This window comes from Bos indicus x Bos taurus, chromosome 14 (genome assembly GCF_003369695.1).
Source record: "Bos indicus x Bos taurus breed Angus x Brahman F1 hybrid chromosome 14, Bos_hybrid_MaternalHap_v2.0, whole genome shotgun sequence".
Lineage (NCBI taxonomy): Eukaryota > Metazoa > Chordata > Mammalia > Artiodactyla > Bovidae > Bos > Bos indicus x Bos taurus.
In genome coordinates, this window is record NC_040089.1 from 27,450,032 (window position 1) to 27,463,697 (window position 13,666).

Below are 13,666 nucleotides of genomic sequence, written 5' to 3' on the forward strand. Positions count from 1 at the left end.
CTTACTCTGCACACAGTTTTAAAATATTAAATCTTTAATGTTGAATTTGCCTCTCTAGATCAAGGGGCAAAATTATACTTTATTGGCCATTTATTTCATAGTTATTTACATAAGAATAAAATGGTAAAAATTCTGTTTTCTTCCCAGGAATTATTCAGGTGGGATACTAAAGTTAAAACATTAAAAGTTCTTCATCTTAAAATTAAAGCACAAATCACAAACCCTATAAACCACACAGTAAAAGTCTGACCTGTTAATGTTTCACCAAAATCAAACTACAATGTGCCAAGCACTGAACACAAAAAAATACTATAAGTTTATATATATGTATAAAAAGCATGCACTTTCCCCATGCCCCTCTCCCTAAAGGACAGAAATATTTACAAGTGTTTCAAGTGAACAAGAAAAACCATGGGGATATAAAATAAGCCTGCAATAATAAGTGTTAGACCATATAGAATGCTTAACAAGTGTAATGATTTTCAGTGAATTAAAATATCAAATACAGCAAATTATATGCTGGCATAATGCAGTGCTCCAGATTGTAAGTTTTCACTTTACTGAAAATTACAAGTTTGATCACACTAGCTTTAATTGTGCTCTAAGGCAGCATCAACAGCTTTTGGAGAAAGGAAATCAATCACTGATGAATTCATCTCTATTTCCAACTTAACTAAAAAATTTAGACTAAGAAATGTTTTAGAAGAAAAGTAGGACGTGTATACTGCAAACTTAGTCTGTGTAATTTAAAGACTATTACAAGGTTTTGATAATTTGAAAAGGAAATTACTTAAAAGCCTGAGGCAGAAATTTCTTTAATGAAATCTTGAGAAAACTACTTATGACCAAAGGTGCACCCAAAACCAAAAAGCGGTAACATTTAGCATTAGTAGCTGCGTCTACAAAACACATCTATAAACTTTCATGCATATTCAAGCATTAAACTTGATTCACTCAAGGCTAATTTGAAAAACAGAAAATACCTTTAGCCTTGGTTTTTCTCTTGGCTAACCCACCAGGTCCTTCTGTTGGTGTTTACAAGATGAAAATAGGTTATAAACAGAAAATAGATAATTAAAAAACTGTCTATAAAATAGTTAAACAGATGCATTGACTAACAGATTTAATTCACCATTTAAAAAATACACTCCTCCAACATACAAAAATATCTATCATTTGTATGTCATTTTAGAACCTTACTCTATCTATAACCAAAAACTACGTTTTTTGTTTTTTTTTTTCAAAAAAAATTATTTTTGATTTAATTAACTTCACAACCTGCTTTAGATCTGAAAGAACTGTTGGCTTTAGAAATGTCTAATTACTACTGGGAATGACATTTCCCTCTCACTGGTTCCCGGACGCCAGTGGACTTCTGCTTAGACACGGATGATTAATTACAGGCACCAGAGTTGAAAGGACCTGGGGACCCCACTCAGTCATCACTGCCTCTCAAAAACAGGACAGCACATTTATATAGAATTTTACTTTTTATTGTCTAAATTATCACGGCTTTACCCCCAGAGCTTCAAATTTTTTCTATAAAAAACTACATAAGTAAGAATTATATAGTTATAGAGGGATATACTGACTCATCTAAAAACTTTGCAAAGGCTTTCTATTTCCTCTCTAGGCAAATGAAAGTTCTGATAATGCATTTATTTTTTAACCTTCTAACAAATGTCAGTGAGTTGGACCATAATGAAAGCTGAGTGCCAAAGAACTGATGCTTTTGAGTTGTGGTGCTGCTACTAATGCTAAAGACTCTTAAGGGTCCCGTAGACTGCAAGGAAATCAAACCAGTCAATCCTAAAGGAAATCAACCCTGAATATTCATTGGAAGGACTGATGCTGAAACTGAAGCTCCAACACTTTGGCCACCTGATGCAAAGAGCCAACTCATTGGAAAGGACCCTGATGCTGGGAAAGATTGAGGGCAAAAGGAAAAGGGGGCAGCAGAAGATCTGAAATGGTTAGACAGCATCCCCAGCTCAGTGGACATGAATCTGAGCAAACTCCGGGAGACAGTGGAGGATGAGGAGCCTGGCGGGTTATAGTCGATGGAGTCACAAAGAGTTCGAACAAGACTTAGCGACCAAACAATAAAAACAACAAACGTCAACGCCACCTCCCTACAATTTCATTCCCAGCCAGCTGATGCTCCCAGTTCTATCTTCTGTTCACATAAATGTTTTCTTACACTCATGCATCAGCAAACTTTCCAAAGTGGCATTCCAGGTTGCCAATCCATTTCCTGGGTACACCAGGATGGGAAATCTAGTGACTCCTGCTCATCCCTTGTGGACGCAGCACCATGTACAACCTGTCCTCTATAGTGAAGGTCTCGAGTGTTGTCCCAAGAAAACCCCTACACCCTTTTACACATACAGTAAGTCCTCTACATATGAACAAGTTCCGTTCTGAGAGAGCATTCGTAAGTCTAATTTGTTCATTAGTCCAACAAAGTTAGCCTAGGTACCAAACTAACACAATCAGGTATATAGTACTGCACTGTAATAGGTTTATAATAGTTTTCACACAAATAACACATAAAAAGACAAACACACAAAGATAAAACATTTTTAACCTTACAGTACCTTGAAAATTACAGTAGTACAGTACAACAGCTGGTATATACAAGGGCTGGCATTAAGTGAACAGGCAAGAAGGACTGGAAGAGGGAGAGGAGGTGGGAGATTGTAGAGCTGAATGACAGTCAGCAATAGGAGATGGAAGCTGCAATGTCACTCACGCCTGACACTGATGGAGCACATGTTTACATCTTTGAAAGTTCTCAACTTGAACGTCTGTATGTAGAAGACTTACTGCACTCCTGCTGGAAACCATGGAACCCCCCTCTACGTTTCTCAAAACTATGACCACACTCCCACTTCAAATATGAGATATTTTTACTCCTGTTATACTCTGAGTCCTCCTCCATTCCTAAATCCCTTCCCCTTTCTCTTCATGGAAATTTGTTTCCATCAAATGTGATAGTTCATATGAGAATGGTCATTTATTTTGGTTGAGATATCACCACTGTCATTCTGGAGAAAATAAAGTAATACTATATCTTACCACTGACTACATTAAAAACAGAAATGTGAATTAACTGTTCCATGTGGCTATCTCTATCTGTCTGGTTATTTGATATACATACATAACCAAAACCAGTGTGTATGTCTGACTACTATCTTTCACAGACAAAGCCCAACTGTTTCCTAAATTCTATCAAGAACAGCACACCACCTGGTAATACTGAATGCTATCTTGGACCACTCCCCAATAAAGTTTGTTTAGATAAAATATAAAACTCATTATTTTAATGACAACTTTAAAATTCATGAGTACTACCCAATGTGCCAAAAAAATTAATATAAAGCATGAAAAAACACTTTTAACGATGCTACTGGCCCCCACCCCTGCATTCATCTCTACACATTCTTGACTGGCAGGCCTAGATACTCCCTTACAAAGCAGAGTGGTGGGAATCCGACTATCCCCTTCAATATTATGATGTACTCAAAACTGGTGAAAAGGCTAGAGTTAATTTTTGTCATAAATAAGCCAATATATTAAATCGACATCAGATTAGTTGATTAGAAAAGAAAATATGTGATTTAAAACTTTGCTTTTATATATTCCTAATTAGACAGAATTAAATTATCATTCATATCAATGGCTAGTGTGGACTCTCCCTGTAATACTGTGCAAAATCAACAACGTACCCTCTTTTTCTTCTTTTCTCTCTTTATGACTATAGCCAATGTGCAGGAGGGCAAAAAAAAAAAAAAATAACAATTCCATCAAACAATATAATTCATGATAATACAATAATTCCTTAAAAATAATTTCTAAATACTATGGAGAAAGATGTATCAATTGGAGTTTAAAACAGAAGCATCTTGGTACTCTTTTATTTGGATGAAAGTTGTTTTTATTGATAGAATATGTTCTAATTGAAGGCAATGACCAGACAAGCATTACCTTGTGGCTATGGGCAAAAAGAATGGCAAAAAAAAAAAAAAAAAGGAAAAAAAAGCATCATCATGTTTGCTTCTTTTTTGCCCTGTAAGTTTACTTTGATGGTTTTAAAATGATTATTATTAATAGCTCAGTTGATGCTTTGGGAATTCTTATACTGAAAATTAGGGGAAAAAAATTTTTTTTAAAGCAGGTCTTATATTTTTCTCTTAGAACCTGAGACAGTTGCCTAAAAGTAATTAATGTTACTGTGGCAACTGCCTCAGAGACACTACATCAGATACATTTTCCAAGTGAAATGCTACGGAAGAAATTAAAATGCTGAATCATGAAGCCAATGGTTGGACCTGCGGTTCCACCACAATTTTAGAAGACTGGCTCCATTACAGAAACCCAAGTAGGCTTTCAGGGAGTTGGTCACAGAATCGGTTGGCTGGGTATCATGTCATATTTAGGTCATCCCAGTCACTCCCACTGTCCCTGGTGAGACCAGTGAGTCACCCCGAGCCTGTTTTGTATCTTCCTCCTGCCTATCAAAGCATCATGATATATTTCAACGCCGATTACCGATGAGCTCCAGATGCCTAAGAGAAGATCCTGTGAGTTAGCCTGTCACTCTAGAACGTGAGTCTAGTCTTTGTAAAATACAAGCGAGGACTTTATACACCAAAACAGAAACCTGATGAGAGCCTACAGTACCGGGAACTCACTCAGTGCTCTGCGGTGACCTCAATGGGAGGCTGACTCACATCGCTGAACGGCAGAAACTAACACAATATTGTAAAGCAACCATACGCCAATTAAAAAAAATAAAAGATCTAGTTGCAAAACACACAAAAAATGAGGCATAACTAAAGAAATACATTTTTAAATGTATAAATAATACTATGGCAGTAAAGTTTAAAACAAACCAAAAAACACTACACCAATTCTCTTTTTATTTTTAAATAGATGGCATAACAATATTATCATGGACATTTTCGAAAAAAGGAAGCTACAAACCTTACACCCCTCAAGGATAAGGGAAGATCAGAACATCGGAGAATTGAAAGACTAAAAATCTACAAAGGAATTACATCCAGAGAGTGAGAGCATGAACAAAGATAAAATGCAGACTCAAATACAAATGACATAGCAGAAAAATCACCTGAAGACCTTTACTAGCATAGGTCAGGTCACTGTATTTAAACTTCAAAGTGTCAATCACTTCTCTTGAAAAAAAAATATATACCCAATAATGTTTTCACTAATTTAAGCTTTTTTTTTTTTAAATCAGTGTTTTATTATACAATGAGTAATTCCTAAAGTTCTCATCACCAGGACCAACCCCAGCAAATATTTAATAAATACCGTGTTGGGCTCAGCTTTGAAGAGGAGTCAAAACCAGGCTAACCTCGCTCCCAACTTTAAGGAGTTCAAAATTTAGTTCATATCTACTCCTGTGTGTCACATGGTCATCTCAACAAATAACCAAGGCAGAGAACTCAGTATACTGTTTCATCAATCAATCAGCTTGTGATAATAAAGTCTGCATCATTGAATTTTATAAAAAGTGTGCACATCCATGGTGATCAGAGAAATTTCCAAAGCCCCAAAATGCAGAAAATGACTTGTTTCATAGAGCAGGATCTGATTTAAGATGGGTCTATGGTTTTTCCAGTGGTCATGTATGGATGTGAGAGTTGGACTGTGAAGAAAGCTGAGCGCCGAAGAATTGATGCTTTTGAACGGTGGTGTTGGAGAAGACTCTTGAGAGTCCCTTGGACTGCAAGGAGATCCAAACAGTCCATTCTAAAGGAGATCAGCCCTGGGTGTTCTTTGGAAGGAATGATGCTAAAGCTGAAACTCCAGTACTTTGGCCACCTCATGTGAAGAGTTGACTCAAAGGAAAAGACTCTGACGCTGGGAGGGATTGGGGGCAGGAGGACAAGGGGACGACAGAGGATGAGATGGCTGGATGGCATCACCGACTGGATGGATGTGAGTCTGAGTGAACTCCGAGAGATGGTGATGGACAGGGAGGCCTGGCGTGCTGCGATTCATGGTGTAGCAAAGAGTCGGACACGACTAAGCGACCGAACTGAACTGAACTGAGTGTCAGTCCCCAAAAGGTGTAACTGTGGGTGTTCAAATTCATATCTGTCTCTACTTCTATCTGCTTTTGCTAATTCTCCAAAATTACAAACATCAGGACAGACAAGGAAACATTTTGTTCCATCTGCTGCTAAATGAGAATAACCAGAATTCAAGCAGAGAAAACAATTTTTCTTACATGTTTGCATTCAGCTCTATACAACAGGGCGGTAATTTCTAGAATAAAGAATCAAGTGCAAGATGAAAAAGCAGGATTGTTGATGTTCAGTTGCTTAGTTGTATCTGACTCTTTTGCAATCCCATGGACTGTAGCCCAGCAGGATTTCCCAGGCAAGAATACTAGAGTGGATTGCCATTTCCTTCTCCAGGGGATCTTCCCAACCCAGGGATCAAACCCATGTCTCCGGCAATGGCCTGAGGCACCTGGGAAGCCCGAAACAGCAGGAATCACCCAGCATTCCATCATGTCCAAGTCATCTGCAACATACAGCAATCTGGCAGCTGGACATCAAGCATCAGTACCCAGGAGATGCCTCTCCAACTGACTTACATCGCACCCCTCACATCCCAGGGGAAATAAGGGCTGAAAGAAACTGAAGTGCAAAAATGAAGTCCTCTGAGTGCCACCTCCTTGCTTTTGCACCAAATTCCAGAGAACTCAGTGCCTTTTCAATTGGACAAACAGCAGTTCCATCTGAGGAAGGGCAGCTCGGAACAGACAAGGCCATGTGAACTCAGAAGTGCTTTCGGTTGTTCCAAACTGGAAACACAGAGTTAAGTATGTGAGTGCTAGGTTGCTTCAGTTGCAAATGACTCTTTGCAACCCTATGGACCTTAGCCTGCCAGGATCCTCTGTCCATGGGATTCCCCAGGTAATAATACTGGAATGGGTTGCCATTCCCTTCTCTAGCGGATCTTCCCAACCCAGGGATCAAACCAGCATCTCTTATGTCACCTGCATAGGCAGGCAGGTTCTTTACCAAAAATATAGAACAATGTAAAATTCCTTAAGAACTATAAATACTCAAACTAACAATTACATTTTTTTTTTGTTCCTAAGCTTAAAAGACACAAGCTAGTAAAGTATTTCTATGCTCAAACAGAAAATGACACAATAAATCCTTAGAAGATTAAGAACTATAACATATATAGTAAATAAAATGTAAACGAGACCACTTTGATCAGCTTCAAAGTACTTTATACCAGTTTGGCAAATACCTTTATTTTCTCACCAAAGCAAGCTGTGGGAAGAAGTTGAAGGCTGTCACAGAAGTCAGGGGTTCACCAGTTACCTGGATTTTATCATCATCAGAGGCTTTTCAAAGGGCTGATCAGCAGGGGTACCAAAAAAATGGCAAAGGATCCTACATCCTTATTTTTCATTTACAAAAATACAGCATAATTAATTTCTGTACATAAAGTGTACATTAGTATTGTGACAAAAAAGCAGTCTGATGAAAAATTAATGATTCTGAACATTTTTAACACACAAATTTCATTATTTCTCATAAACTGATCAAACATCTTCTAGAGTTAGTAGCAATGAAGCATTAAGAAACAAGACTGCCTTAAAAAATACATCTCAGACACTGGACTAAAGGAATTTCTCTGAGGCTTAAGACTCCCTTTGAACTTAAACCTAACAAACTCTGATCTGTCACAGAACTCAAATTCAAAGTGAAAAAACATTATAAATATGGACAAAGACAGAATAAACTTTCAGAAAGAACATTATTAAATCCTACTCGTTTGCTTCAAAATATTAACATTCCAAAATTAGAAGCTTTTGATTGTCAGAAACATTAACAGAATGAAGCATATTCCTTGAATAATTAGGAAAAGACAAACTAGGGTTATAATAATCATTTAAGCGTTAGGAGATCATTGTCCAATGTATAATGTACGTGTGTGGTAAGTCTCACAGTCCTGTCTGACTCTTTTCAACCCCACAGACTGTAGCCTACCAGGTTCCTCTGTCCATGGGATTCTCCAGGCAAGAATATTGGAGAGGGTTGCCATTTCCTTCTCCAGAGGATCTTTCCAACTCAGGGATCAAACAAACATCTCTTATGTCTCCTGAATTGGCAGGTGGGTTACTTACTACTAGCGCCACCTGGGAAGGCCCCAATGTATAACACATGTATCTGTTTCCAAAAGGAGTTATGAATAATGCTTTTAAAAGTAAGATTAGCAAACTAGACAGTTTTCCCCAACACATGTAAATATTAAGTCAAGGGGAAGTTGATAGGTTCTAGGGTTCTGATTTGAAACTTTTACTTGAAGGCTCTTGTTTTGACAGCCTGCAAGAGAGACTTCTAAAAAAGAAACTAAATTGGTCATATTCCCTTCTGAAAAAAATGGTGAATAATCCACTTTCTGAAAGCAACTTGATTAAAAGGGAAAAAATAAGAATAAATATTTGAAAAGTAGAAGTTACAGTTAAATAAAATGTTAAAAAACACAAATATTTTCCAATGTTAAGCTCTATAAAGAACCAAAGCTAAGCTAAGTTTCACAGAGGCTCAAAAAGATGTAAAAACATGAACCACCACTCTCAAAAAGGGAAAAAGAAATAGGAGTCTTGGGTCTTATCGCTCTTAGGCTGTAAGAGCTTTATTTGAGGTGGGGAATGAATGAAATCTAATTTTAAGAAATGCATGTTACCTATGTCTAATAATACCATTGCTCTTGCTATCACTGAAGCAAACTCATTTTAAATGAATTAATTCAAAGGTGTTTTTAAGGTTTTCTAATCACAAAAATAGATTTTCAAAAAAAGAATTACCACTTCAATGAATTTAATTTTAAAAACCATATTATACCTAAGCCAAAGTTGATGGCCAATTAATAAGGTAGTATAGGAAAAAATGGAAAAAGACCGTAATTTAGGATGAATAATTTTAATATGTACAACATTATTTAAGATACATATTCACATTTTCCTTCCTGTGTAATAAGCCTCCTTTAAGAAAAATACAAATTACTTTCTCTGGATGTATATTTGGAAATGAAATTAAAAATAAATTTTGCTTTCATAGAGAGAAAGATTCAGACACACTACTATCTGAATACAGCAATTGAACTACCCTAAGGCAACAACATGGGGTTATTTTCAAAGCACCATGAATACAGAATGTGACACTGAAATCTGTTATTAATCCATCTGACAAATCAACCTAAACAAATTACAATAAAAAATAGCTTTTTAAAGAGCCATCATTTTACACATCAATCATGTTAAGGATCAACAGAGAAGCATTGAAAGCATGAATCATGCTAGCAGTATTTTTATAATCAATCCCACTGTAATCATCTTAATGAACAGCATGTTAGAAGGACAGGCAGCAAGGGTTAATCACAAAACAATCTATTAAGTTTCTGAATTTAGTTCAGTGAGCACATGAGTTGAAACAAAATGATACAGAAACCAATTATACTACCAAGAACATCATTCTCAATGCACTTTGTGAACCACTAGGAGGAGAATGCTGCTTTCCTCAAGTGGGAAAGTCAAGCAAGGGACTAGTTAGGCGCTGTACTGGGGGAAGACCACATGGTTGCCTTGTATTGTCCCATCACGCTGCCCCACTGCATGTTAAGCCCTGGGTGAGCGAAGGAAAGAAAGAAAAAGGAGACTGCTTCGGGGGTTCATAAGCCAGTGACTTCAGCCCCTGCATCAAAGTTATTGGTTATGTAAATCCAAGATGACGCAAGTCTTGCCCTGAACCCCTTCATTCTGTGACGTTCCATCAACGCCATCTGCGGTCTCACTTTCTTCTTCTTCTTCTTCTAGCATTTCAAAAGGAGTCATTATATCATAGAGAAATGAGAGGAAACCATAAAACCAATCTGAACTTTCCTCTGCTAAAATATTAAGGACTTCCTCAAGAGAATCAATATTTTCATTACTGCCATCTTTGGTCAGGCCTACATAAGGATAAAGGAAGAGAGAAAGAGAAAATGAGAGCAGTTAAGTGGAAAAAAGAAGCGTTGGAAGAGTGATCTCAACAAAGGATGTGCATCATGGTCAAAGACATTTACAGAAAAGACATTTTGGAAAATAAAGAAATGGGTAAAGATGCACATCTTACAATCAACTCTCAATCATAAGGACTAAAGGAGAGGCGGTGGGATCAATCTTCAGCCTTCCTACCAGTCCCTCACCGGGTTTCTCATCAGAGAATCGAGAACCCGAAAATCACAAAATTGCATCAGCCAAAACTGACTCACCCACTTCAACGGGAAAAGTGAGTAAAAATAATATGAGGATAAAAAGACACTTCTGACAAGCCCCACCTCGCCTCATTTAGCACCCAGATAATATCGAGAGTTGATTATACAAATATTTACATACACCAATAAATATTCACTGAAAATAGAAACATTTGTTTCATCAATTTTTTTCCCTTTAGGAGCTGGAGTTAATTTAGGAAACTCTGGAATTAACATGATTAGCAGGCTTACTGTTCAGCTTCAATAAATGGGTATCAGTGCGCTCCAATTCTACCAGATAATCAACTTAAATTTTAACACTGTAAGATGTCAGCTTTATTATGCTGTGATTACTTGACTCATGGTCCTATAATTCTGACAAATAATAAGAGTCAGCCAGAATTAATAATGATTCGTTCAGCCTACCAATATGAAACGTGATCAGTCACCTGCACGGGGAACATTCCAGAGTTCTCCACTTATCAGCTCCTGAAGTTAGCTTCTACTGCAAAGACCCCTGATGCCTGCTATTTTTAAGTCTTGGCCCCCATCAGACCCCCATGATGGAAAGAAAGCAACATATATATTGTTTTTATCATTTGCTGTCTTCCTGTGAAGAATTGGCTTTGAGTATGACTAGTCTCTTGCCTCCAGCAGGTCTCAAAGTCCACAAACACTGTCAATCTCTATAATTTTGACAGGGTGGAAAAAAAAAAAAAAATCAGGCTGGAGGGTTCTGGCTGTAAGAAATGTGAACATCCATGACTGTAGAGCTTTCCAGGTTAGAACCACCTAATTCGGTATTCCTGGCTTTGGCAATACAAAATCTGTCCACAAAGCATAACTACTGGCAATCGAGATTGGCAGGTAAGGGATAATAATAAGACAACTAGTCTAATATTAAAGGTTATAGTTTCTCTGTATTAGTCCACAGAAGAACTACACTGTGCCATTCTTCATGTATTTGGGGTGGGGTGGGGGGCACAAACTATAGTTGATATTTAAATAACTTTTTGATCAACCCAGAATGTCTCTTCACTGAATTGAAGAGTTAACAAAAGCTTTGAACAGAGATCTGTCTTCCCAGTCAAGACTCTATGGAAATAACATTGTTTCTTCTTGTTCAAAAAGAAGCTACACATAGAAGCTGTGTATTTAGAATAAATGTGCATCCCCTGTGGCTCAAGTGGAAAGAGTCTGCCTGCAATGCGGGAGACCTGGGTTCAATCCCTGGGCAAGGAAATGGCAACCCACTCTAATATTCTTGTCTGGAAAATCCCATGGACGGAGGAGCCTGGCAGGTTACAGTCCATGGGGTTACAAAGAGTTAGACACAACTGAGTGACTATCACATATTTAGAATAAATATATTTCTTGTTCTCCATTTTCCAGTATAAGTAATTTCAAGTATTGAATATAAAATATAAAACTTTACTACCCCCCAGTATGACAGGCTGAAGTATGTGACAAATGGGCAGAAACATTTGAAAAAAACTAATTACTCAACTATGCAACCTTTCTGTGGTTCTTAAGACAAAAGAACTAGTCCTAAGAGAAAAAGAAAACATGTTCTGGGTACACAATTCTTGCTCTCGAAGAGAAGGCCTGAACCAAGGAGCAGGGTGTGAGTGCCTCTGACTGGGCAACAGCCAGCCTTCCCTTCTGCACACTCATGCACCTGTCAATCTACAAATATTTGTCAAGGCTCTAAGAGTTACCTTTCCTTTTGTTCTCTAGCCATACCTGATGCCAGCTGAGTACCAGTCGCAGGACAAAAGGATAACCATGTGTCATGTTACTCTAAGACAATGTTACTCCTGAAGCAATGTTACTCTAAGAAAATGTTACTCAGTATTTATTCCTCTTTCCTATTGATTTCATTTGGGAAACATATTTTCAAAGAATACATTTTGGGACAGTATAACTTTCAATCATCCAAACCTAAATCAAAGACATTTATTTTAGATAATGTGGCCACAAAACTAGGAAGCCATATAAACAAGACCAGGTTTAGAACATTTTCAAAGTATACCATAAGGGCCATGGCCAGAAATAAATAATAAAATGAATGACAGCTACTGATCTTGATATACTCATGTATTTCATTTTCTCTTTATATTTTAAAAGAAAAGCCAAACTTTGAAATGCGAAAGAAATCTAAATATGAATGTATACATTTCCTGAAATGGGTCAAATTTAAATACATGCAAATTTAAGACTCCAGGAAGAAATACTAATGAAATAAATGCCAAACCTATGGAAGTTCAGCATAACTAGGAATATTATCACACCTGCCCTGCCAAGCTCTCACCTAAGCTCTGACTTCCTCCTCTCATCCCTCTTGGGCATTCCCTCTGCCTTAATCCAAAGCTTTTACACTAGAACTTCAGCTTCTCCAAGCAGAGCATATCCTAAGGTCTAGCTCTTTTTGGGGTACACAATCTGCTCCCCCATAATCTCTCCCTGAGCATACAGAGCCCAGCAGCGCCTGAGACCCCCAAAATTCACCTGGTTCTTGCAATCACCCTCCAGTAACAGAGGCACAACTCAGCGACAACAACCTCACAACGTAGAAAAGAACTTTAGTCATAAAATTCAATTCCCATCAAGGTCGTATTTCACGCAGAGAATTCAAATGCTATAGAATAAGGTTAGAGGACAAACAGTTCATATTCGTGTCCTTCATCTTTACCAAAGCCACAATCCAACTGTGAATTAGTACACATAATACAGTAAAATAGTGTGTCATAGCCTTTTTGCATGTAATCGTCAAATTACCAAATGAACCTTCATGTTAACCAACGGGGTTCTACTCCCAGTATATGGTTCTTATAAAAAGATCAGGTTACCATTTGCCCATTCCACATACGTGGCTACCCGCAAATGAGACTGTTCTAAATTACAGTTAAACTCTTAATGGCTGCTTAAAAATACTAAGGGGAAAAAATTTTTGAAATCTAAAATTCTAAAAATCAACTTATTAATGTGAATTTGCAGTAGAAATAATATGTGCTATAGAAGATATATCATTTTAATTTTTAATAGTTGGTGTTTCCTAATAGACGATAGCTGATTTTAAGCATCTTAAAAAAAAATAAAAACAAAAAAACAACCAAATGTAGTAGGTAATATTATTTCTAAAACAAGGAAACTTGGCCCATATGAAGCTATTTTTAAAATAAAAAGCCCTGCTATTCAGAATTTGTCATTTACAGAAAAGTAATAAAATAGAGTAATTAACCACTTAAAGGCAAGCAAATCAGCACTGTTCTAAGTTTTATATGATTTTCTTTCTTTCACATGCCAAGATTATAGTCTTCTGAGGACTTACTGTATTTATAGAAACCCAAATTTAGATATGTAATGACAAAATTAT

At 37.1% G+C, this 13,666-nt stretch overlaps 1 protein-coding gene across 12 annotated transcripts in view; it reads right to left on the reverse strand.

Moving 5' to 3' along the window:
- Positions 1-13,666, reverse strand: part of ASPH (aspartate beta-hydroxylase) — a 169,155-nt gene that overhangs the window by 140,791 nt on the left and 14,698 nt on the right. For 4 of the 12 annotated variants that reach the window (XM_027561057.1, XM_027561055.1, XM_027561054.1 and 1 more), the window contains one exon: positions 984-1,025. The exons of the other annotated variants lie outside the window; for them this stretch is intronic. In XM_027561057.1, the coding sequence (XP_027416858.1) occupies positions 984-1,025 (42 nt within the window). The remainder of the gene's footprint in view (positions 1-983; positions 1,026-13,666) is intronic. 12 annotated transcript variants of the gene reach the window in all.